Source organism: Eptesicus fuscus, chromosome 21, assembly GCF_027574615.1.
Source record: "Eptesicus fuscus isolate TK198812 chromosome 21, DD_ASM_mEF_20220401, whole genome shotgun sequence".
NCBI classification, from domain to species: domain Eukaryota; kingdom Metazoa; phylum Chordata; class Mammalia; order Chiroptera; family Vespertilionidae; genus Eptesicus; species Eptesicus fuscus.
The window spans coordinates 19,646,671-19,673,606 of record NC_072493.1 but is presented as its reverse complement, the minus strand read 5'-3'; the positions used below and the strand labels follow the sequence as shown (position 1 = coordinate 19,673,606).

At 41.0% G+C, this 26,936-nt stretch overlaps 1 protein-coding gene and 1 pseudogene across 2 annotated transcripts in view; one reads left to right on the top strand and one right to left on the bottom strand.

Moving 5' to 3' along the window:
- The first annotated feature begins 672 nt into the window (after positions 1–672).
- LOC103284536 (zinc finger protein 82 homolog) overlaps positions 673–26,936 on the top strand; it is a 31,900-nt gene continuing 5,636 nt past the window's right edge. Inside the window, exons 1-4 of one of the 2 annotated variants that reach the window (XM_008139851.3) lie at positions 673–724; positions 3,172–3,257; positions 4,648–4,774; positions 21,304–21,396. In XM_008139851.3, coding sequence (XP_008138073.2) covers positions 3,249–3,257; positions 4,648–4,774; positions 21,304–21,396 — 229 coding nt within the window. In that variant the 5' untranslated portion in view covers positions 673–724; positions 3,172–3,248. Of the gene's footprint in view, positions 725–1,085; positions 1,279–3,171; positions 3,258–4,647; positions 4,775–21,303; positions 21,397–26,936 lie in introns of those variants that run through there. The other variant, XM_028143472.2, reaches the window with a different exon arrangement.
- Positions 9,235–14,441, bottom strand: LOC129147733 (60S acidic ribosomal protein P0-like; annotated as a pseudogene).

The window sequence follows — 26,936 nt, the reverse complement described above, 5'->3', positions numbered from 1 at the left end:
AACGCACATACTCGCCACACAATCAGGTGGGCTGTGTCTCAGACACACACACACACACACACACACACACACACACACACAATCAGGTGGGCTGTGTCTCAGACACACACACACACACACACACACACACACACACACACACACACACACACACCTTGGTCTGCGGAGGAAAACAAACCTACCAAAACGGCGCCACATAAATGTTCAGAGTCAGTCACACGTTCACCAACACACAATCCCCTGTGCTCAATCCCGTTATCTCAGAGGCCCTCCTGCCCCCACCCCAGCATTCGGTTCTACACCGCCCCCCACACAATTTCAGACATGAAATCTTCACAAACCACATTCCGATCCCGCCATCGCAACCTCTCAAACACATACCAGCTACATCTGTGAAAATAAAAAAAAAAACCGCACCCAGAACCACCGCAGAGACACACACAGCGCCGGCCTCATCACTCACAGAACTCCTCCGCTGCCCCCACTACGCGCTATCCCCGCCCTCGAAGGAGCCTGCGGCAACTTAGCAAAGAGCCAGGACCCCCGCCCCCGCCCGCGCGAAGGGATCTCCGCTCACTTAACCCACCCCCTGGGGCTGGTCACGCCTGCGCATTTGGTGCTGAGCAGAAGTTCCCAGCAACCCCTGCGCGCGGCCTGTGGTGCCTCGGGGCTGTCCCGCCCTCGCGTCTGGAGGGCATCCCAGGGAAAACGGTTCGGAGCCCAGGTGAGCAGTCCCGGCGGGAGCGTCAGCTCTGGCCGTCCGTGGGGAAGGCGCTGCCGCCCGCGGAGGAGGGTCGGAAAGGCGTGACCTCACCGCAGAGCGTTGGGAGCTCCGCACGCTCGGCCGAGTGTGCGTGAGAACCGCGGCGGCGTGACTGTGGGTGGGTGGGGGCGCGGGGCCAGGCGTGGCACCAGGACGGTGTGCGGTAGTGAGTCCGCCACTAGTGGGCGATGGTGTTTGCGTGGCCGAATTGGGTGAAGTTTCTTGTGTGACGGACGGAGATGGCCGTGGGCGGTGTGACTGCAGGTCCTTAAAGCCAGATCTGAATCCCTGCCCTCGAGCTGCCCGAGACCAGGTGCAGAGACAGTGCCCCAGTCAGATCCCTGAGCGCCGTGGAAAGATTTCCAGCAGAAAGACCCGATCTTGGGATCGGGATGCTGGACGTGAACGTGCCCCTCAGGCTGACCCTGGGCGCGATCCCACCGCACTTCATCCCCAGGAGCGCGCGTGCGCGTGCACACACTCCCACACTTACAGCTCGGAGCACCCACCTGCAGGTTTGAGAACCACGGAGCTCCCTCCAGGAAACTGCTGTGCAGTTTCCATCCCTGGCCTGGCCTTTCTCTTAAGTGTCAACAGTACCCGCCCGCTTGCTTCCCTCTGAATTTGTGTGGACGGTGGGGACCGGTGTGGTGGTGACTTGCCCTGACTTAGCCAGACTGGGCTGGGATCCAAGAAAAGCCTGTTTTAAGATTACCTACTTCCCCAGTCCTATCAATTCTAAGAAAAGGGCTCTGAGGAGATAGAGGAGGAATTTAAAATTCAAGGTCAAGGCTATTGGGTATTTCCTCTTGTTCTGTAAAATGTGTTTTTGTTAGGACATGGGAATATTTACTTCCTTTTTAAATGTCCATTGAATTGATACCTCTGCTCCCTCCCTAGTGCCTATAATATGCACATATTCATTTGGCAGATAATTGCCATTAATTTTCTTTTTATAACTCTTTGTAAAACTCTTAGAACAGTGCCTGATATTTCATAAGTACACAAGAAACATCTGCCATTTGTTGTTATGTCATCATTTGGGGCAGTTCCCTATCCACTCCAATAGATCAGGAAAAATGAAAATATCAAGCTAAATTTGTTGGACATTTTCTAGTTTTTAAAAAAATGAGATGCTCAAATGGTCTAGAAAGGGAATTTTTAACCAGAGATAATTTGATATGTGTGTGTGTGTGTGTGTTCTGCCATACAGGATCACACTACCTACAACTGTTGTTACCAGCATTCTTCACTCTGCAATAAGTAGTAAACATTTTCATCTTTCCAATTAAAGACCTACACCATCATTTTTAAGTGGCAAGTTTTTTCACCTAATGGATGCTTTATGAATAATGTTTGTCAACAGTTTTGCATATTTGTGTACATGTACAGGGTGTCCCCAAAAAATGTATACACACTTTAACAGCTGATAGCTCAATTTTGAAAATAAAGTGTATTGTAATGAACACTGCCTTTATAATTACTCAAAGTGTATATACATTTTTGGGGGACACCCTATATAATTATTTCCTTCAATCCTCAAAATAGAGTTTCTGAGAGTTTGCATGGTTTAAATATTTCTTGTACATGCTTTTAAATTTACATCCTTGTCGGTTAGAATGTTCATTTCACCACAAACTTGCTGATATGAGCATCAATTCTCTTAAAGTGATATTTAATATCTTTTGGTGATTTGATGTATTCCTACTTTTTAGTGAGTCATACATGCTCATCTTTCTCTAATTGGAACTAGCAGTTCTGAGGCAAGAGCTACCATTGAATGAGAACTGATTTTGTGCTTAGAAAAATAAACTTTGCTAACTGAATTTCTACAAGTGATTTTACTTCTTCTAGTGTGAATTTTCTGATCCACTGCATAGATAGGATAATTATTATATTGCATAGTAATCCTGAGGATAGCTAATATATATAAAAAAAACCAATCACACGAAAGTCTTGATAAATAGATAGCTATTATCTACCTGCTGGGAGCATGAATCCATAACTTTTTTACCTTTGTTGTAAGAAAGAGATGAAGTCATTCAGGAAAGCAATGTGGATGCTTCTGATTGAAAATATTGAGGAGTCTAGAAGATTCTGGAAGTTCTGGCAGCAGGCAGGCAAGGCTGCCAGTACAGCAGTTTGATAGTGGTAATGCCTGCCAGGGTTGGTCCTTATGAATGTCTCTTTGTACCAAATGAATCCAAGCAGGCCTGTAAGGCTTTGAAAGAGATTCCGCTTTAGAGGAAGTGGCCCATTATCAGCCCTGGAATTTATGACTAGGGATTAGATTAGTCCAGACTCCCTCAAATCTCCCTGTGTGTACAGTATGTGTGTTTGTGTTGGGGAGGTTAAAGGGGGATTTCTGAGACTTATCTGATCTCATGGCCGCCTTTTCCTCCTCCTAGCTCTGGTTTCTGTGAACTCTGGTTCTCCAGGCAAGTAAACCCAAAGGAATACTGTCCAGTTCTTGAATTTCTAAACTATGGCTCATGTAAGTTTCTTTTTCTTTCTCTTTCTGGAAATACTGTCATATTAAGATCCTATGAACATATATTTATCCAGAAACTGCCTACTTAAGAACCTTCTTTCATTTCCTCTAAAATCAGTGAGGGATAAGGCTAAATAGTGTAATGCCTATCCCATGAGTCCTCTTTTTTCCAGTTATTGTTTATGTATTCATTGAACAAATCATTCAGCATCACCTATATGTGCTCATTCTCCTGCTAAGAGATGCTATGGAGCAGAAATGAAATCCTTTGAGGGAGATGTTTGACCATCTCCAGTGAGATGACAAGAGAGGATGGGCACATTTGACTACTCTTGGGAAAACTGGCCTTTTCCATACTTCAGTTTTCCAAGTATATGAGATTTGCTATTGGTTGGCCTCAGCCTCAGTATATCATGAGATCTCATACTTTGTGAGGCTTTTAGGACTGGCTAGTAATGTGGTTGGGTCTTGCATGCAGAGATAACGAATCTTCTCTGGGAATCTCTTAAGAGTTGTACACAAGGAGCAGAATTCCATTTGTACTTGAACAGGATGTGCTTGTCTAGAAAGCACGTCTTTGTGAATCTGGATCACCAGTATCCAGATTCTACATCAGTAACTGGTATCTTCTAACTCAGGAACAAAGAATGCATACAGTGAGGGATGGAAAAATGATAGCAGCTAAGAAGATCGTGTTAAGGAGGACCTTGACTATTTTGTGTAGATATTTAAGTATGGAAGAAGATTAAGTCTCATATATCCATTGCATAAACTATTGCACAATCAATTTTAAGTTTATTAAAGAATCGTCATTAATAGCAAAACACTTATGATTGGGTTAAACAATGAACTTGGAAGAAATTCTTTAATTGTATTTAGATCTTTTCTAACAGATATTATAGAGGAACATTTTTTTAAAAGTCTTCTCTTAAGGAGGAAAGGTAGAAGGACTCACATTTCTTGAGAATTCATGAATGGGACATACAGCAGGCAGAAGGCTTATATACAATATTTCATTTAATTGGAAAACTGATTTTTTCTTTCCCAGACATGTTTGAATAATTAAGATATGCACATAGCAGGTGTAGGCTTATATACAATCTTTCATTTAATTGGAAAACTGATTGTTTGTTTTTTCTTTCCCAGACACGTCTCAATAATTAAGGTATGCCAGAGTATATAAGAAGTTATAGCTGTAGCAACAGAATCCTTCAAGAACACAGCCATGCTGCTTCAGGCACAATCATTTTCTGACTCATTATCTCACAGGCTTCCAGCCACGCCTATTTGTTTGCTTGGTCCATTTCCTGCAGTATATCTTCCATCTTTTCTCCTTCCATCTTTAAATAAAATTTCTTTAATTTTAATTATTTTACATGGTTTGTCATTTCAGGGATCAGTGATATTCAGTGATGTGTCCATAGTCTTCTCTCAGGAGGAGTGGGAATACCTGGACTTGCAACAGAGGGACTTGTACAGAGATGTGATGTTGGAGAACTACAGCAATTTAGTCTCATTGGGTAAGGCTATCTGCCTCCAGTAATACAGACTCTGTTCTCTGTAATGCCAGCTTTCTTTTTTGGAAATTTAAGCAATATCTTTCAAGAAATTATCTCAATTTCTGTTCCCTGTTGTCAAGGGAATGGTTTGACCTTTTACTTCAAGCATGTCAAACTCGTGGCCTGCAGGCCGCATGTGGCCCACAATGAATATTTTTGTGGCCCAGCCAACATAATGGTATGTAAGAAATGTTTTAATAACAATTTCATAACTTAATTTTTACAGTATCCTGTTATACATAATTATTAATAACGAACAACAATGTTCGCTAATGACTGATTACTATAATCATGTTGCATTCATTTCCCTTATGCACCTTACACGTAGGTGCACCATTTCTCTCCACTAATAGTAGCAGTGAATATTTTAGCAGCTGATTGCCATGTCATTTAGTCTTGTACTGAATTGTTTGTTGTGCACAACAGGAAATATTTTCTTTCAGAGAACAAGAAAAATAGGTTTATTTGCATTACACTTACTAATTTGTGCAGCTATTCAGTGTCTGATAAGTTAATGTTCAAGAAAAAATATTACTTTTTATTAAAATGTTCTATTATTTAATGTTAATGATTACTCATTTATTTCAGCCCTTTGTATTCAGCATGTCTCTATCGAAATAGACCTAAAATTTTTGTTGTTTTGTGGCCCACATAAACTTAAACCTTGTTAATTTGGCCCGTCTTAGCCTTTGAGTTTGACATGCTTGTTTTACTTGTTTGGAAGGTAGCACCTTCATTAAGTATATTCATCTTTCCCATACTTAAGTGGCCCTCAGGTCTTCCTTAATGATGAGGGGACTAGATTTGAAATCTGCGTGTCTTAGAGCCTTATCAGTGTAAAAGAAATCAGGTTTTACTTTGTATTTGAACTTAGAATTGCTATATGTATTTTGTTATTTGTTGATATACTTATCAGGAAAATAGCTACACTTTGATTCTTGTTTTTTTTCCTCTGGCTATCAAAAGAATACATAATTTTTGTAGTGGTAAGTTGGATCAATTTACAGTTATTTACAATTCAGAAGAATGCATTCCTTTTGTTATTAAACAAACATATTCATTTTTACCTACTTTTATGACTGAAAGTTAAATATCCAAGAACTTTGCACTTAATATTGTATGAATATCCTAATAACAATAAATGTCTCAGGAAGCTTCTTGTTTTTCTATCAACAAAATAACAATAAATAGTAGCTAATGAAATATATGTAGTGCTTAGTACGTATATTGTAGGCAAAGTTTATTTATAAATATAAATTAATAGCCTTCACAACAATTGTGTAAGACAGACACTGTTATTATCCTTATTTTATAGATGAAAAAAAAGCAGGGTACTTGTCCAAGACCACACAAATGGGATGTGGCAAAGGCGGAATATGAACCCAGGCATTCTATTCTCTCAAGTACTATAGACTCTCAAGAAGAAGTACTTGTATGAAATATAAATTAAAATAAGGCCTTTCATTTTATTTTGTAATTTAATATGAATGTTTTTATTTATTTACTTATTTATTTTTATTGTTGACAGTATTATATATGTTTCCCATTTCCCTCCACATTGCTCCCCTCCATCCAGCCCCTGCCCCACCCCAGGTCTTCACACATTATTGTCTGTGTTCATGGGTTATGCATATATGTTCATTGGTAGATTTCTTCCTGTTCCTGCCACTCCCCTCCCCTCTGCCATCTGTCAGTCTGTTCCATGCATCCATGCCTCTGGAACTATTTTGTTCATCAGTTTATTTCGTTCATTGGATTCCACATGTAAGTGAGATCCTATGATATTTGCCTTTCTCTATCTGGGTTTTTTCACTTAGCATAATCTTTAGGTTCATCCATGCTGTTGCAAAGGGTAAGAGATCCTTCCTTTTTGCAGCCACATAGTATTCCATTGTATAAATGTACTACACATCTATATATATATATATATATATATATTTGTTGTTGATTTCAGAGAGAAAGGGAGAGGGGGAGAGAGATAGAAACATCAATGAAGAGAGAGAATCATTGACTGGCTGCCTCCTGCATACCCCCTACTGGGGATCGAGCCCACAACCTGGGCATGTGCCCTTGACTGGAATCAAACCTGGGATCCTTTAGTCCACAGGCTGGCACTCTATCCACTGAGCCAATCCAGTGAGGGCTACCACATCTTTTTTATTCATTCATGTACTGATGGGCAATTGGGCTGTTTCCAGATCTTTACTATTGTAAATAAGGCTGGTATTAACATAGGGGTGCATATATTCTTTCTGATTGGTGTTTGGGGACTCTTAGGATACATTCCAGAGTGGGATTGCTGAGTCAAACAGCTGTTCTATTTTTAATTTTTTGAGGAACTCCATAATGTTTTCCACAGTGGCTACACCAGTCTACATTCCCACCAGCAGTGTATGAGGAATCCCTTTTCTTCACTTCCTATCCAGCACTTGTTTGTGGATGTATTGCTGGTAGCCATTCTGGCAGGTGTGTAGTGATACCTCATTGTAATTTTAATTTGCATCTCTCTGATAATTAGTGACTTTGAGCAATTTTTTTTATGTCTGTTGGCCATCTCTATGTCCCCATTGGAGAAGTGTCTATTCAGGTCCTTTGCCCTTTTAAAAAAAGTTATAGCCGAGACCGGTTTGGCTCAGTGGATAGAGCGTCGGCCTGCAGACTCAAGGGTCCCAGGTTCGATTCCGGTCAGGGGCATGTACCTTGGTTGCGGGCACATCCCCAGTGGGGGGTGTGCAGGAGGCAGCTGGTCGATGTTTCTCTCTCATCAATGTTTCTGGCTCTCTGTCCCTCTCTCTTCCTCTCTGTAAAAAATCAATAAAATATATTTAAAAAAAAAAAAGTTATATTCTTTATTGTTGAAAGTATTACATACTGTATGTTTCCTTTTCCCCCCATTGACCTCTCCCTGACCACTTCTGCCCCCCAACACATGCCTTTGCCCATTTTTTAAAAATTGGATTGTGTGTCTTCCGGGTGTTGAGTTGTATAAGTTCTTTATATGTTTTGGATATTAACACCTTATCAGATGTATTATTGGCGAATATGTTCTCCCCATACCGTGAGTTCCTTTTTTTTTTTTTTTTTTGGTAATGGTGTCTTTCACTGTGCAGTAGCTTTTTAATTCGATGTAGTCTAATTTTTTATTTTCTCCCCTATGTTTTCCTTGCCCTAACAGATGTTTAGGCAAAAATATTGCTTCTAAAGATGTCTGAGATATTACTGCCTATGTTTTCTTCTAGGATTTTATGGTTTCTCGACTTACATTTAAATCTTTTATCCATTTTGAGTTTTTTCTTGATTTTGGTGTAAGTTTGTGGTCTAGTTTAAAAAAAATATTTTTTGCAGGTACCTGTTCAATTTTCCCAGCACCATTTATTGAAGAGATTGTCTTTACTCCATTGTATGCTCTTGTCTCCTTTATCTAATATTAATTGACCATAATGGTGTGGGTTGATTTCTGGGGTCTCTTTTCTGTTCCATTGGTCTATATGCCTGTTCTTGTACCAGCTGTTTTGATTATATTGGCTTTATACTAGTATTAGTTGCCCAGTGCATGAAGTTCATGCACGGGGCGGGCGGGGGGGGGGGGGGGGTGTCCCTCAGCCCGGCCTGCACCCTCTCCAATCTTGGACCCCTCGGGGGATGTCTGACAGTCGGACATCCCTCTCAAAATCCGGGACCACGGGCTCCTAACTGCTCGCCTGCCTGCCTGCCTGATTGCCCCTAACCACTTCTGCCTGCCAGCCTGATCGCCCTCTAACTGCTCCCCTGCCAGTCTGATTGATGCCTAACTGCTCCCCTGCCAGCCTGATCACTCCCAACTGCCTTCCCCTGCTGGCCTGATTGCCCCCAAGGCTTTTATTATCCCTTTCTTTGAATAGTTGGGGGAATAATTATCTTGTCTTTAAGTTGCCCTGAACATCAAATGAGGTAATGACTTAGAAAAGTATAAAAACACCATATAAAGACAACTGTCTTTTTCATGTACTGAAAAGACAATAAGGTGGTAAAATGAAAAACACTGTTTGTATTCTCCCCCTTCCTTCCTTTACAGCCTTTGAAATTTATAAAAATTTCACTCCTATTTTCATTTCTTTACATTCAATATTATTTTTTATTGGTTTCAGGTTTTATATTAGTTACAGAATAGTGGTTAGACAATCATATACTTTACAAAGTGTTCCCTGATATTTCCAGTACCCACCTGGCATCATACCGTCATTACAACCCTATTGACTATATTCCCTATTTAAGTGACAGTAGGTTTACAGGTTCCTTCCAATCTTCCTTTTGTGTTGCTCGCCCTTCCTTTTCTTTCTCACTTCTTCCCTCATTTTCTTTTTTTTTTTTTTTTAAGAGATGTAAACCTTTATTTCCTTGTTTCTCAAATAGAGCTGGCTGAGCTGGTTGCTTTTTGGTAATTAATCAAAAATGCCAAATCCCATATCCTCGTCCGACTCCTCAGACTCTTCCTTTGCTTCAACCGTGGCTGGGGCTGTAGCAGCAGCAGCAGCAGCGGTGGTGGTGGTGGCCACAGGGGCAGCAGCCACAAAAGCAGATGGATCAGCCAAGAAGGCCTTGACCTTTTCAGCAAGTGGGAAGGTGTAATCAGACTCCACAGACAAAGTCAGAACTCGCTTGTACCCAATGATGATAGAATGGGGTACTGATGCAACAGTTGGGTAACCAATCTGAAGGCATACGCTGGCAACATTGCGGACACCCTCTAGGAAGCGGGAATGCAGAGTTTCCTCTGTGATGTCAAGCACTTCCGGGTTGTAGATGCATGCTGCCATTGTCAAACACCTGCTGGATGATCAGCCCAAAGGAGAAGGGGGAGATGTTCAGCATGTTCAGCAGTGTGGCTTCGCTGTCTCCCACTTTGTCTCCAGTCTTAATCAGCTGTACATCATTCAGGATTTCAGTGGTGCCTCCTGCTTGCTCCGTGGCCACAGCCATTTTTGTTGGGATTTATTTATCTTCTATAATTGAAACTTTGTAGCCTTAAGTGGAGACCAAAACTTGGCTTCTTCCATTGCTGGGGGCAACTCAAGCCTCCTTCTCTCTCCAGCTCTGTGGCTGCTGCCATTTTTGTTGGGATTTATTTATCTTCTATAATTAAAACTTTGTAGCCTTGAGTGGAGGCCTAAGCCAGCCAGGGCAGGCGGAAAGCTTGGGTTCCTCCATTGCCTGGGGAAACCCAAGCCTCCTGCTCTCTCTGTGGCCATAGCCATCTTGGTTGGGTTAATGTGCATACTTGCTCCTGATTGGCTGGTGGGTGTGGCCTGTGGGTATAGTGGAGGTACGGTCAATTTGCATATTACTCTTTTATTAGATAGGATGGTTTGATATCCTGTGTTGTGATACCTCCTACTTTTCTTTGTCAAGACTGCTGAGGCTATTTGTGGTCTTTTTGTATTCTGTATAAATTTTTGGATTATTTGTTCTACTTCTGTGAAATATACCATTGCTATTTCAATAGGAATTGTGTTGAATCTATTGATTGTTTTGATTTGTTTGAACATTTTAATGATGTTAATTCTTCTAATCTATGAACACAGTATATGCTTCCACTTGTTTGTAACTTCTGCTTATTTTTTCAGTGTCCTATAGTTTTCCTAGTACAGGTGTTTTACCTCCTTGGTTTATTTCTAGGTACTTTATTTTTTTATTTATTTAGTGAAAAACATATTAAACTTTTATTTACTTATTTACTTTACAGTTTTTTTCTTTATTAAGGTATTACATATGTGTCCTTATTGCCCCATTGCCCCCCCCCCCATTCCCTCACCCCCCTGTTGTCTGTGTCCTTTGGTTAGGCTTTTATGCATGCATACAAGCCTTTGGTTGGTCTCTCCCCTTATCCCCCCCTTCCCTCTGAGGTTTGACAGTCTGATTGATGCTTCTCTGTCTCTGGATCTGTTTTTGTTCATCAGTTTATGTTGTTCATTATATTCCCTAAATGAGTGAGATCATGTGATATTTATCTTTCTTTGGCAGGCGTATTTTGCTTAGCATAATGCTCTCCAGTTCCATTCATGCTGTTGCAAATGGTAAAAATTCCTTCTTTTTTACCGCAGCATAGTATTCCATTGTGTAGATTACATACTTTATTTTTGTTATTGTTGCAATGGTAAACAGGATTATTTATTTATTTAGTTAGTTAGTTTAGTTTCTCTTTCTCAGAGTTCATTATTGGTGTTTAAAATACCATCAATTTCTGGATATTAATTTTGTACCTTGCTACTTTGCCTAATTAATTTCTTAAATCTAGTAGTTCTTTGGTGGAATCTTTTTTTTTTATTGATTTCAGAGAGGAAGGGAGAAGGAGAGATAGAAACATCAGTGATGAGAGAGAATCATTGATTAGTTGCCACCTGCACAACCCCTACTGGGGATCGAGCCCACAACCCAGGCACTGGCTTATTTCACTTAACATAATGCTCTCCAGGTCCATCCATGCTGTTGCAAATGGTAAAAGCTCCTTCTTTTTTATAGCAGCGTAGCATTCCATTGTGTAGATCTACCACAGTTTTTCAATCCACTCATCTGCTGATGGGCATTTAGGTTGTTTATAAATCTTAGCTTTTGTAAATTGTGCTGCAATGAACATAGGGGTTCATATATCTTTTCTGATTGGTGTTTCTGATTTCTTAGGATATATTCCTAGATGTGGGATTACTGGGTCAAATGGGAATTTCATTTTTAACTTTTTTTGAGGAAACTCCATATTGTTTTGCACAGTGGTTGCACCAGTCTGCATTCCCACCAGCAGTGCAGGAGAGTTCCTTTTTCTCCACATCCTCGCCAGCACTTGTTGTTTGTTGATGATTGTCATTCTGACAGGTGTGAGATGGTACCTCATTGTTGTTTTGATTTGCATCTTTCAAATAATTAGTCACTTTGAGCATGTTTTCATGTCTCTCGGCCTTCTGTATGTTCTCTTTTGAAAAGTATTTAGGTCCATTGCCCATTTTTTTTTTATTGGATTGTTTATCGTCCTTTTGTTAAGTTGTATGAGTTCTCTGTAAATTTTGGAGATTAAACCCTTATATAAAATAGCATTGGCAAATATGTTCTCCCATGCAGTGGGCTTTCTTGTTGTTTTGCTGATGGTTTCTTTTGCTGTGCAGAAGCTTTTTATTTTGATGTAGTCCCATTTGTTTATTTCCTCCTTAGTCTCCATTGCCCTAGGAGCTATGTCGGTAAAGTTATTGCTACAACATATGTCTGCTATTTGCTGGCTATGGAGTCTTGTAGGAATTTTATGGTTTCCCATCTTACATTTAAGTCCATTAGCCATTTGAGTTTTTGTGTATGGTGTAAGTTGGTGATCTAGTTTCATTTTTTTTGCATGTATCTGACCAAATTTCCCAGTACCACTTATTGAAGAGACTGAGACTGTCTTGACTCCATTGTATGCTCTTGCCTCCTTTGTCAAATAGTAATTGAGTATATCTGTTGGAATACAATTGTTTATAGTATTTTTTCATAATCCTTTGTATTTCTGTGGGATCAGTTGTTACTTTGCCTCTTTCATTTCTGATTTTGTTTATTTGGTCCTCTTTGTGTCTTGAGTCTGGCTAAAGGTTCAAATTAATCTTGTTTTTTTGTTTTTGTTTTTTTTTCCCAAAAAAACAGCTCTTGGTTCCATTGATCTTTCATATTGATTTTTGGTATCTATGTCATTTATTTTATCTGTTATTTTTATTTATTTTTAATTTAATAAATCTTTATTGTTCAGATTATTACAATTGTTCCTCTTTTTTTCCCTGTAGCTCCCCTCCACCCAGTTCCCACCACATCCTCTGCCCTTACCCCCCCACACTGTCCTCATATAGGTGTATGATTTTTGTCCAGTCTCTTCCCAGACCACACACCCTTTTCCCCCCAAGAATTGTCAGTCCACTCCCTTTCTATGTCTCTGATTCTATTATATTCACTAGTTTATTCTGTTCATCAGATTTTTTTATTCACTTGATTTTTAGATTCACTTGTTGATAGATATGTATTTGTTGTTCATAATTTTTATCTTTACCTTTCTCTTCTTCTTCCTCTTCTTAAAGAATACCTTTCAGCTTTTCATATAATACTGGTTTGGTGGTGATGAACTCCTTTAGCTTTTTCTTATCTGTGAAGCTCTTTATCTGACCTTCCATTCTGAATGATAGCTTTGCTGGGTAGAGTAATCTTGGTTGTAGGTTCTTGCTATTCATCACTTTGAATATTTCTTGCCACTCCTGTCAGGCTTGCATCATTTCTGTTGAGAAATCAGCTGACAGTCCTATGGGTGTTCCCTTGTAGGTAATCAACTGTTTTTCTCTTGCTGCTTTTAATATTCTCTCTTTGTCTTTTGCTCTTGGCATTTTAATTATGATGTGTCTTGGTGTGGTCCTCTTTGGATTCCTTTTGTTTGGGGTTCTGTGTGCTTCCTGGACTTGTAAGTCTATTTCTTTCACCAGGTGGGAGAAGTTTTCGGTCATTATTTCTTCAAATAGGTTTTCAGCGTTTTGCTCTCTTCTTCTGGCACCCCCATAATTCTGATGTTGGTACGCTTGAAATTATCCCAGAGGTTTCTTACACTATCTTCAACTTTCTGGATTCTCTTCTCTTCTTGCTTCTCTGGAGGAGTGTCCTTTGCCTCTTTGTATTTCAAATCTTTGACTTGATTCTTGCGTTCCTCTAGTCTGCTGTTAGGTCTCTGTATAATATTTTTTATTTCAGTCAGTGTATGTTTAATTTCTAGTTGGTCCTTTTTCATATCCTCGAGGGTCTCACTAAATTTATCAGACTTTTCTAGGAAATTCTTGAAAAACCTTATAACCGTGGTTTTGAACTCTATATCCAGTTGTTTGCTTTCCTCCATTTCTTTCATTTGTGATCTGTTTCTTTGTCTCTGCATTTTCGCTGCTTCCCTGAGTTGGTAGAGTAGCTTTGTGTGCTAGGTGTCCTATAGGGCCCAGTGGCTCAGCCTCCCCAGTTACCTGAGGTGGACACTCTTGGTGCACCCCTTTGTGGACTGTGTTCAAAGCCTTGTTGTAGTTAAGTCTTGATTGTTGTTGGTATCACTGGGAGGAATTAACCTCCAGGCCAATTGGCTGTGAGAATCAGCTGTGTCTATGTGTGAGAACTTCTGTGCTGGAGACACCTTTATGAGACAAGACTTGCAAAATTGCAAAAGCCTCTGTGCTCAGCTTGGATGGGGCAGAATCTCAGGACGTAGCAGACAGCCTTGGCTTCCTGTCAGCCCTGCCCTTTGAGGCGTCTGGGTCTCAGTGTCCCTTGGTGATCACTGCAAGCACCTCTGAGAAAAAGCCACCTTCGAGTTTTGCCTGCTGCCAGATAGTCCAGTTTCTCCCCGAATGAGTCTGGGTTCCTAGAGTCTCGCCTGGAACTGGAGTTCAGCGCAGTTGGGAGCTTCCGTCTCCCTCCCTCTTGAGAAAGCCAGCCATGCACTCTGCAGTCAGTCCTCTCTGCGCGTGCGTGCCTTCGGACCTCTGCCTTCCACAGCTCCCCTGAGTCTCAGTGTGCTTTTCTCTTTTCCTGACAGTCCAGATTCCCCCCGAATGAGTCTGGGTTCCCAGAGTCTCGCCTGGATCTGGAGTTCAGCGTAGTTGGGAGCTTCCATCTCCCTCCTGCTTGAGAAAGCCAGCCACGCACTCAGCTGCCAGTCCTCTCCGTGCGCCCATGTCTCCATACCTCAGCCTTTTGCAGCTCCTCTGAGTCTCAATGTGCTTTTCTCTTTCCTTCTAGTTGTAGAATTTACACTCAGCCAGCTTTCCTGTGGTTCTGGATGGTGTCCGTTTTGTCTTTTAGTTGTAGTTTTGAAATTGTGCGAGGCAGCAGTTTAGGTGTCTACCTATGCCACCATCTTGGTTTTTCCTTTTCTGTTATCTTTATTATTTATTTCCTTCTACTTACTTAAGGCTTTTCTTGTTCTTTTTCTAGTTTTTGTTTCTTGTAGAATTCAGTTGTTTATTTGAGATTTTTCTTGTTTCTTGAGATAGGTCTGTAGTGCAATGAACTTTCCTCTCTGGACTGCTTTTGCTTTTAGGTTGCTATGTGTTCATTTTCATTTGTTTTCAGACAGTTTTCCACTTATTCCTTGATCTTTTTGGTAACCCATTCACTATTTAATAACATGCTTTTTAGTTCCCATATATTTGAATGTTGAGTTTTTTGGTTTTTTTATTGTAGGTGATTTCTAGTTAATGCTATTGTGACATGAGAAGATGTTTGATATGATTTCAGTCTTCTTTAACTTCTTAAGACTTCTTTTGTGTCCTAACATGTGGTCTTTGTTTGAGAATGTTCCATGTGCTCTTGAGAATAATATATATTCTGCAGCATTGGCATGAAATGTTCTGTAAATATCAATTAAATCCATCTGATCTAGTATGTCATTTAAGGTCACTGTTTCCTTGTTCTATCCAGTGATGTCAATGGGGTGTTAAAGTCCCCTACTATTATTGTATTGCTGTCGATCTCTCCCTTAAAGTCCTCCAAGATTTTTTTTTAAGTACTCCTATATTAGGTGTATATATGTTTACATCTGCTTGTTGCATTGATCCCTTTAATATTATGTCTCTTGCTATGGTCTTTGTTTTGGAGTCTATTTTTTCAGATATACTAGTATTACTACGACAGCTTTTTTGTTTGTTGGTTTCCATTTGCATGGAATATTTTTCTCTCTCCCTTCACTTTCATCCTGAGTCTTTTCTTTTTAATAAGAGAACATTTATTTGATTAATCACAGATTAATTATTATAAAAAACTAGAGGCCGCCCTGACCGGTTTGGCTCAGTGGATAGAGCGTCGGCCTTTGGACTCAAGGGTCCCGGGTTCGATTCTGGTCAAGGGCATGTACCTTGGTTGCGGGCACATCCCCAGGAGGGGGTGTGCGGGAGGCAGCTGATTGATGTTTCTCTCTCATCGATGTTTAACTCTCTCTCCTTCTCCCTTCCTCTCTGTAATAAATCAATAAAATATATTTTAAAAAAATAAAAAATAAAAAACTAGAGGCCCGATGCATGAAATTCTTGCATAGGAGGGGGGCGGTTGTATGTGTCCCTCAGCCCAGCCTGCACCCTCTCCAATCTGGAACATCCCTCTCACAATCCAGGACTGCTGGCTCCCAACCACTTGCCTGCCTGCCTGTTTGCCCCTAACTGCTTCTGCCTGCCAGGCTGATCACCCCCTAATCACTCCCCTGCCAGCCTGATCAACCCCTAACTGCTCCCCTGCTGGCCTGATTGCCCCTAATTGCCCTCCCCTGCTGGCCTGGTCACCCCTAATTGCTCTCCCCTGCCAGCCTGGTCACACCTAACTGCCCTCCCTTGCCAGCCTGGTTGCCCCTAATTGCCTTCCCCTGCAGGCAGGATACCTCCCCTGCTGGCCTGATCACCCACAACTGCCCTCCCTTGCAGGCCTGGTCACCCCTAACTGCTCTCCTCTGCTGGCCTGATCACCCACAACTGCCCTCCCCTGCAGGTGGTCACCCCTAACTGCCCTCTCCTGCTGGCCTGATTGCCCACAACTGCTCTCCCCTGCAGGCCATCTTGTGTCCATATGGGAGCAGCCATCTTTGATCACATGGGGTGGCCATCTTGTGTGTTGGAGTGATGATCAATTTGCATATTACCCTTTATTAGATAGGATAATTCCTAGAAGAAATGGGTTTAGGAAACAAGTTATAGAGGTTTAGGGGCCCTAGGAGTATGGGAGTGAGGAAACTAATGGTAACCTACCTGGGGCAGGGAGAGGGAAAGGAGAAGGGGAAAGGGAAAGGCACGGGTGTGCTTCCAGCAGGAAGAGCACACTGGCTTTTCCATCCTAAGGGTTTAAGGGTGGAGTTTATAGAGAAGGTCCCAGGAGAAGATCTCAGTAGAACATTCAGCAGTTTTCCAGGTGTGTTCTTTCAGAGTTGTGGTCTCCACTGATTGATTGGCTGCCACCAGGGCAAGGGGTCATTATGCAATATAGCTAGTCCTAAGGTCAGCCTTGGGGTCATGGGTGTGGTTTCGCTGCTTTTCTGGACCTGGAGCTTGTCATCCTGACTGGCAAAGTCAGGGCTGAGGGGTGCAGCTGATTGCTAGAGATGGCTGCCATTCATCCTCTATCAGCGGTTGGCTTAGGACATGCTACAGTATCTCAAGGTCTCGTGCCTACTAGTCAGAGTCCCCACTCGCCAAGCTCCCAGTTTTGAGGTACAGTCACTGCTTGGCCTGGGATGATCTGACTACAGTGACGTGAGTCTGGCCTATGGCTGTAAACCACCTCTCCAACTGAATGACAAGGTGTGGCTGTGCACTTCTATGCAATGAAGGTCTGCATCGAGATATCCTAGAATATGCTCTTCCTGCTCCTCTTTCATGTCAAATACCAATGGAAGGTAGTAATTTTCAGGCACAGTCCACCATGGCTCCTCACTGCAAGCCCTTATTTTCATGTTCTGAAGTGCTCCTTCCTGATTCAGAATCCATCCTGTGAGTCTTTTGTTCTGAGCTGGGTCTCTTACAGATAGCATATATATATGGGTCCTGTTTTATTATTCACTTGCCTACCCTACCTCTTTTGATTGGAATATTTAATCCATTTATATTTAAGGTTATTACTGATAGGTACTTACTTATTGCCTTTTTTAATGCCTTTGTTCCTCTCTCTTTTTTTTCTTCCAGGCAGTCCCTTTAACATTTCGTAACAATAGTGGTTTGGTGGTAATAAACTCCTTTAGCCTTTTTTTGCCTGGGAAGCTGTTTACTTCACCTTCAATTTTCAATGATAGCCTTGCTAGATAGAGTAGTCTTGGTTTCAGATCCTTGCTTTTCATTACTTTGTATAAATTGTACCATTTCCTTCTGGCCTGTAGTGTTTCTATTGAGAAATCCACTGATAGCCTTATAGGAACTCCCTTGTATGTAACTGACTGCCTTTCTCTTGAGGCTTTTAAGTTTCTCTCTTTGTTTTTAACATTTGCCATTTTAATTGTGATGTGTCTTTGTGGGGGTCTTTAGGTTCATCTTTATTGGGACTTTCTGTGCTTCCTAAATTGGCATTATTTTATCCTTCACCAGGTTAGAAAAGTTTTCTATCATTATTTCTTCAAACTGGTTCTCTATCCCTTGCTCACATTCTTCTCCCTCTATTACCCCTATGATGTGGATGTTTTTATGTTTCATGTTGTCCTGAGTTCCCTTAAACTATCCATATGATTTTGTTTTGTTTTGTTTTGTTTTTGGTGCTCTGATGGAGTGATTATTTTCTATCTGTCTTCTAATTTGCTGACTTAATCCTTTGCTTACTCTGATATACTATTTATTCCTTCCAATGTATTTTTTATTTCAGATTTCATCTTTCTTTTCCAACTGGTTGTTTTTTCATGTTTTTTTTTTATGTTTTTTTTTTCATGATGTTGAATATTCTTAAAATTATTACTTTATACTCTGCTTTTTGATAAATTGCTTGCCTCCATTTCATTTAGCTCTTTTTGTGGCAATTCCTCCTGTCTTTTATTTGGGACCTGTTCCTTTATCTTCTCATTTGGCTGTTTCTTTGTATTTCCATGTATTGGATAGGGCTGCTATCACTCCCAGTGTTGGTGGAGTGGGCTTCTGTAGTGGGTGTCTTGTGGTACCCAATGGTGTACTCTCCTTTATCTTCAGAGCTAAATGCTCTAGGAATGTCCCTTGTGCAGGTTATGTGGGATCACATGTTATAATTGAGTCTTGATTGCTGTTGTCCCTTTCACGGGTGGGCTCAGCCCTCAGGCTGGCTGAATTTGAGGCTCAGTGCTGAGCACTTCATGCCAACTGTTACACAGATGCTGATAGAATAAAATAAGATAAAACAAGAGCAAACTGAAAACAACATGGAAAAAAACAAAGCAACCAAAACAACAAAAAATAATATAAGAAAAAATAATATTAAAATACAAGAGACCAGAAAACTAGAGAAGAGGACCTGGCCAGGCTTCTCAGTTGTTTGGAGCATCATCATGTGCACCAAAAGGTAGAGGGTTTGATTCCCAGTAAGGAAACATACCTACGTTGCAGGTTTGATTCCAAGTTGGGATGTGAATGGGAGGCAACTGATCCATGTTTCTCACATTGATGTTTTTCTCCCTCCTTTCTCTCTCAGATCAATTTAAAAACATAAAAAGATTAGAGAAGGAAGAAATAAATAAAATAAGAGTATATGAAAGAAAAAAGGAAGAGAAAAGAAAATGAATAAGAATAAATAAGAAATGAACAAATAATAAATGAAATAATAAAATTTAAAAAGGTAATAATGAATAAAAATATTGAATAGAAAAGAAAAATGGAAAAAAATAAGAAGGAGAGAAATTTATACTAATAAAAGCCTAGGTGGTCCTTGCACCCTCATGTGAAGCCCTCACGTCATCACAAGATGGCTATCCTCATGTAGTCACAAGATGGCCACCACAAGATGGCTGCCACAAGATGGCCAGCAGGAGAGGGCAGTTAGGGGCAATCGGGATGGCAGGGGAGGGGAGTTGGGGGTGATTGGCCAGCATGGGAGGGTAGTTGGGGGTGATTGGGCCGGCAGGGGAGGGAAGTTGGGGGCAATTGGGCCTACAGGAGAGGGCAGTTGTGGGTGATCGGGCCGGCAGGGGAGCAGTTAGTCGTCAATCTGGCCGACAGGGGAGAGGTTAAGGGACAATCAGGCAGGCAGGCAGGGGAGCAGTTAGGAGCCAGTAGTCCCAGATTGTGAGAGGGATGTTCGACTGCCAGTTTAGGCCTGATCCCACAGGGATCCCAGATTGGAGAGGGTGCAGGCCAGGCTGAGGGAGATTCTCCCCTACCTCCCGTGCACAAATTTTGTGCACTGGGCCTCTAGTAAGAGATACGAAAGAAAGAAGAAAGGAAAAAGAATTATAAATGAAATATAACAAAAAAAATGTAGAAAAGGTTAAAGAAAAATAATGGAGTTTGCCTCCTTAGATTTTTGTGCCTGCTGTAATCACCCTTTAGATCTGCTATTTGAGGAGCTCACTGGATTTTGCTCCAATGTTGTCCAAATTTGGCCACTTGTTGTGCTGGTCCTGGTCCCCCGGGAGGTTTTCTGGTGCTGCCAATGTCACTGTTGTTGCCTGGCCCTTGGCAATGTGACTGAAACTCAATAGGGTGGAGCCCCAAGAAGTTTGGTGTGCAGGGCCTCTGTCTTGGTTTTGTACCTTGAATGTTCCTGCTCTGAGCCGCTCTCCCTCCCCCTCGGAATTGCAGTGAGTGGGTTTATTCAGGACCTGGCTGGGTTGGTTTAACAGACTCGTGTTAGGGGTAGTGCCTGTGACTTGGGCGGGGAGAAGGGAGAAGGGGAGAGTTCGACCTCCTTCCCAAGGTTGATCTGGCTGACCTCAATGGGGAGTTTGGTTCTGGTTCTCTGTAATGCAGCCGAAGGGCCCAGCATATGTCCGCTTATCTCTTGAACAGAAGCCCACCCCAGAGACCCGATATTAATGCCTCCGTTCTGCCTGATTCCCTGGCTCCACCTTGCTGCCCCACCAAGTAGGAGGGGGTAAAATATAAATTTTAAAAAGCAGCCTTTCTTGGCATTCCAGTCTCTCTGCATGGCTAGCCTCCATGGGATGAGGCCTCCACCCAGATTCCAAATGGACCAAATGTTTGAATCTTCCGCATGGTCAGACTGAGCATTACAGGTGCAGACTTCTATCCTAGCGCTGCTCCCCTTTGTTTTAGATCACATCAGGACAGGGCAGACTCAGCAGTTCTGCAGGTGTGGGGAGGGGCATTGCCTGTGCACTCAAGGTGGGCAAGACCAATCCTCTTTCCCAAGCCACACTGTTCAGCCCCCATCTGGCTCTCTGCCCAAAGTTCTTCCATTTCATAGAGGATCCCTCAGAGTTATTTCTGGGTGTACTGATCAGACCCCTTCGCTAGCCCTGGGCTTCTGTGTGGCCCCTCCTGCAGATAAAGATCAGAGTGAACTTCCCAGGCTGGTGTTGTACCAAAGAAATTGTTCTTTCCCTGGGATGGTAGGGGCTGAGTCTCCCCGTTGGACTAATCCTAACTGATTCCCACTGCCTGATGCTCTGGATTGGGGATCTCTGAGTGGGGCTGAGATCCCAGGCTCCCAGGGAAAGGGGCTCTGCTGCTGCAAAATTCCTCCTGAGCAGTGGGAGTTGGCTCACCCTCTCGGTGTCTCCTCGCGCACCCTGCTCTCAATATTTCAGGTCAGCTACACTTTAACTGGTTGTTCAAGCCAATTGCTCTGCAGTTTAGCTGTAAGTCCCATTTGATGTTACAAACAAGCAGACAGCCTCTGGCTACTGAGCAGCCATCTTGGAATTCCCCCAATATAAATGTTTTTAAACCATCTTGCCATTCTTTGTCTTATAGGCTTCATTACTTGCCATTTGACTTGTAGACAAATTTAATCGAGGGTAAATCAAAGTAATTTTGAATTTGTTTTTCTTATATGGTATCACTTTACATATTTTTTCTTCTAACCAGGAAGCATCATTTCTAAACCAGATGTGATTTCCTTATTGGAGCAAGGAAAAGAGCCCTGGAAAGTTGTGAGGAAAGGAAGAATATTACATTCAGGTGAGTAAGAACCAATTGGGTAGGAGAACCCATTACTAGAGAAAACTGCTCAACTACTTAGGGAAGAGGCACACCCTTCTGATGTTTAGAAAGTCCTCTTTAAAAGTTCATGGCCTGAAGAAAGAAGATCTGAGACCTTATTAAGGTCTTAGCTGGGGATACTAATAGAACTACTTTATCTCATTTACTATTCTTTTTTTCCCTCCAGTTTTCCTCCCCTTTGAAAAGGGGATGAGGGATAGAGAGGTGCTCTCTTTGTTTTCTGTTGATAGCCATCCTATATACCTTCATATAAGGAAGAAACATGAATTTGATAGACTGTATAGGGAGAATGATTCTATGGTATAGCTTCTACCTCTATTTTCATCTCCTTTGAACCTCTTGTTTAAAAAATATTCTTAAATTCCTTTAAATAAAGACATACATATGTTATCATTTTGTATTTTGCCCTTCATATATTCAGGTCTCTAGCTGAGGAGACTCATTTTAGGCTAAAAGTTAATATTTTATAACAATAGGGCCATTTAAGTGCCCTATTTATAATAGTATATCTTATGGTTTACTTTCTACCAAAGGAAAGAAAAACATGTTTTGTTTTGTTTTGTTTTTTCCCCCCAATTTCAACTTGTTTTCTTATTCATATTTAGGTAATTAAATGACACTTACAACTATTAATACTATTAAAAAAAAAACAATAAAACACAGAGGTTCCAAGTGAATAAGATAATATCAGTTTAGTTAGGAAACATTTAGCCAAAATAACAATTGCTGACTCATTGTTAGACATCTTAAACAAGATAATTTTTTCTCTTCTTTTGTTTCTTTCTTCCTTTAAGTAAGTTTTATTGAAATATGAAATGCATACAGAAAGGTGGACAAATGGGGAAAGGCTTTTTTGAGGAGGTAATATATAAAGATAGACATGAAGTAAGACTGAAGCCATGTGACTCTCTAAGAGAACATTCAAAGCAGATAGAGAAGGCCTAAGGAAGAAATTAGCTTTACATGTTTGAGTACTAACAAGAAAGCTATTCTGGCTAAAACAGGTGGAAAAGGAAAGGAAAGTAATAAGAGATGAGATCAGAGTTAGGCAAGGGCCATATAACATAATCATTAAGATAAATTGGAAGCTATAGTGTGCTTTGTATTCTAAAATGATCCCTTTGGATACAAAATTAATGCCAAGAAATCTATGGCATTTCTATACACCAATAGTGAACTTACAGAAAGAGAGACTAAAAAAGCAATCCCATTTACCATTGCACCAAAAAAATTAAGATACCTAGGAATAAACTTAACTAAGGAGGTAAAAGACCTGTACGCGGAAAACTACAGGACACTGAAAAAAGATAGAGGAAGATGTAAACAGATGGAAGAACATACCATGTTCATGGATTGGTAGAATCAACATCATTAAAATGTCCATACTACCCAAAGCAATTTATAGATTCAATGCACTCCCCATTAAAATACCAATGGCATATTTCACAGACCTAGAAAGAACTCTACAAAAATTCATCTGGAATAAAAAAAAAGACCCCCAAATAGCCACAGCAATCCTGAGAAAGAAGAATAAAGTAGGAGGGATCTCAATACCAGATTTCAAGCTGTATTACAAAGCCACTGTTCTCAAAACAGCCTGGTACTGGCAAAAGAACAGACATATAGACCAATGGAATAAAATTGAGAATCCAGATATCGACCCAAACCACTATGCTCAATTAACATTTGAGTAAGGAGGCATGAACATACAATGGAGTCAAGACAGTCTCTTCAATAAATGGTGTTGGGAAAATTGGACAGATACATGCAAAAAATGAAACTAGATCACCAACTTACACCATGCACAAAAATAAACTCAAAATGGATACAGGACTTAAACATAAGACGGGAAACCATAAAAATACTAGAGGAATCCACAGGCAACAAAATCTCAGACATATGCCAAAAGAACTTCTTCACTGACACTGTCCCTAGGGCAATGGAAGCTAAAGAGAAAATAAACAAATGGGACTACATAAAAATAAAAAGCTTTCTCACAGCAAAAGAAACCATCAACAAAACAATAAGAAAGCCCACTGTATGGGAGAACATATTTGCAAATGTTATCACTGATAAAGGTTTAAACTCCAACATCTACAGGCAACTTATACAACTTAATAAAAGGAAGATAAAAGATCCAATAAAAAAAATGGTCAATGGACCTAAATAGAATATTTTCGAAAGAAGACAGAAGGAAGGCTAAGAGACACATGAAAACATGCTCAAAGTCCCTAATAATCGGAGAGATGCAAATCAAAATGACAATGCGGTACCATCTCACACCTGTCAGAATGGCTATTAACAAATCAACAAACGACAAGTGTTGGCGAGGATGCGGAGAAAAAGGAACCCTCGTGCACTGCTGGTGGGAATGGAGACTGGTGCAGCCACTGTGGAAAACAGTATGGAGTTTCCTCAAAAAAAACTAAAAACGGAACTCCCATTTGACCCAGTAATCCCACTCCTAGGAATATATCCTAAGAAACTGGAAACACCAATCAGAAAGGATATATACACCCCTATGTTCATAGCAGCACAATTTACAATAGCTAAGATTTGGAAACAGCCTAGGTGCCCACCAACAGATGACTGGATCAGAATACTATGGCACATATACACAATGGAATACTATGCTGCCATAAAAAAGAAGGAATTCTTACCATTTGCAGCAACCTGGATGAAACTGGAAAACATTATGCTAAGTGAAATAAGCCAGTCAATGAAAGAAAAATACCACATGATCTCACTCATTTATGGATAATAAAGAACACTATAAACTGTTGAACAAAAAGATAGATACAGAGGCAGTAAAGCATCAAACAGACTGTCAAATTACAGTGGGAAGGTTAGGGAGAGGTGGGGGAGATAAGAGATCAACGGAAGGATTTGTGTGCATGCATATAAGCATAACCAATGGATGCAAAACACTGGGGGGTGAGGGCATGTATGGGAGTGTGGTGGGGGGGCAAAGGTAAGATATGTACACATATAATACCTTAATAAAAAATGAAAAATAAAATAAAATGATCCCTTTGGTTGAGTACAAAACTGGAAGGACCATTGTAGAGGCAATTTTAGCTGTTTAGACTAGAAGTAATGGTAGTTAGGAAAAGAAAGGCAATGATAGGAAGTAGTAAGAAGCTATTAGAGATGGTGATGAAAGGAGACTTGACATGGGGTGGTAAACACACAATACAATATGCAGATGACATAAAAAAAAAAAAGCTGTTAGTCTAATATACATATGAAGGTGGCACCAAAAAAGAACTTAGTAACGGGATTATAAATGGAGTGATATCAAAGGAGCAACTAAGGGTGTTAACTTAAATAACTATGTGGGGAAGATAGGAAAAGCAAATTGGAAGATAGACATTAAGAGTTTCTGTTTGGCCGAAACCGGTTTGGCTCAGGGGATAGAGCGTCAGCCTGCGGACTGAAAGGTCCCAGGTTCGATTCTGGTCAAGGGCATATACCTTGGTTGGGTACATCCCCAGTGGGGGGGTGTGCAAGAGGCAGCTGATCGATGTTTCTCTCTCATCGATGTTTCTAACTCTCTATCTCTCTTCCTTCCTCTCTGTAAAAAATCAATAATATATATATTTTTTAAAAAAAGAGTTTCTGTTTGGATATTTTAAGTTTGAAATGTCTATTATTCTTCCAGTTTGAGATGTTGAGTAGGCAACTGAATATGTATACCTGGAGCTCAGGGAGAGTTGAACTGGGTGTTTTTACTTTATTATTGGATTTTAAATTCATGGGTCTGAATGTGATAACCTAAGGAATGCATGCTGATAGAAGAAAGCAGATAAGAAGTGGCCTGAGGATTGATTCATGGAGCACTCCAACATTTAGATTTTTGAAAGAGGGGCAGCAAAGGAGATGAAAAAGGAACAGCCCCTGATATAAAATAAAAACAAAAGAAAATGTTTCAAAATTTGAAAAATAGAAAATGAGGACTGAGAATTGACCGCAGGTTCTGGCAAGATGGAGAATGCTGGTGACCTTATCAAGAGTGATTTTAGTGGAGTCAGGGTGACAAATGTGATTGGAATGACTAATGTAAGAAGTATAACTGAGGAAGTGATAAGAATGAATATAGGACAACTCTCTGGAGGAATTATTTATGAAGGGAAGCTGGGAAATATGGGTTATAAGTTGTGTAATTTATGGTAGGAAATTTAGAATATGTTTGTGTGCTTGTGGGAATGATTCTATAGGTGGGGGAAATTCATGCAGTAGAGAAAGCATAATTGTGAAAGCAGAGTAATGATGGTAGGCCTCAGGGTCTTCAAAAACTTATATTTGTTGCTTCCCCAAAGTTCTAGGATTTGAATGCCACAATACAAAATGACTCATGTTTTTGTCCATTGATGGTCTTTGTATTTTTATTAAATGAAGTCCATGTGAGAGTCCATGGATATCAGTGTTCTGCAAAACTGTCAGGGATCCAAGGTTCCAGGTGGACAAGAGAAGCTCCTCCCTCCCCATCACTACACCCTCCACACCCCCAGTACTTGGTTTTTAGACTCTATTTTATTTTATTTGTACACTAGAGGCCTGGTGCATGAATTCGTGCACCACTGGGGTCCATCGGCCTGGCCTGTGGAATCGGGTTGAAACCAGCTCTCCAACATCCCCTGAGGGGTCCCGGATTGCAAGAGGGTGCAGGCCAGGCTGAGGAACTCCACTGGTGCACGATCAGGACTGGGGAGGGACACGGGAGGTTGGCCAGCTGGGGAGGGACAGTGGGAGGGCTTTAGGGCATGTCTAGCCCGTCTTGCTCAGTCCTGATCGCCTGGACCCCAGCAGCAAGCTAACCTACTGGTCAGAGCGTCTGCCCCCTGGTGGTCAGTGCACATCATAGTGACTGGCTGGCCAGTTGACTGCTCCCTGGTGGTCAGTGCATGTCATAGCAAGCGATTGAGCAGCCTTAGTATATCATTAGCATACTAGAGGCCCGGTGCATTAAATTTAATGCACTGGGTCTTTCAGTGTGCTCTTTTATTAAATGTTTAGAATTTTTACATTAGTTTTCAGAAAGTTGGAATGTAGTTTCCTTTTCATGAATAGTCTTTATTTAGTGTAGTATCACTTTCATGAAAATAGTTTAGAAGTCCTTTTCTTTTTTAATTCTCATAAGTAGAATTTGGATGACCTATTTTTGAGGCTTTAGTAACCTTTTTAATGCTGTTTTCATAGGAAAAGGACATGGTAAGTCTGACCACATTCCATGCTTTATGGAAATTAATCTGTTTTAACATTGTATCTCTTCTGTGTTCAATTTGGTAAATTATATATTTTTAGAAATATTATTTTAGCCCTAACTGGTTGGCTCAGTGGATAGAGCGTCAGCCTGTGGACTGAAGGGTCCCAGGTTCGATTTCGGTCAAGGGCATGTACCTTGGTTGCAGGCACGTTCCCAGTAGGACGTGTACAGGAGGCAGCTGATCAATGTTTCTCTCTCATCGATGTTTCTAACTCTCTATCCCTCTCCCTTC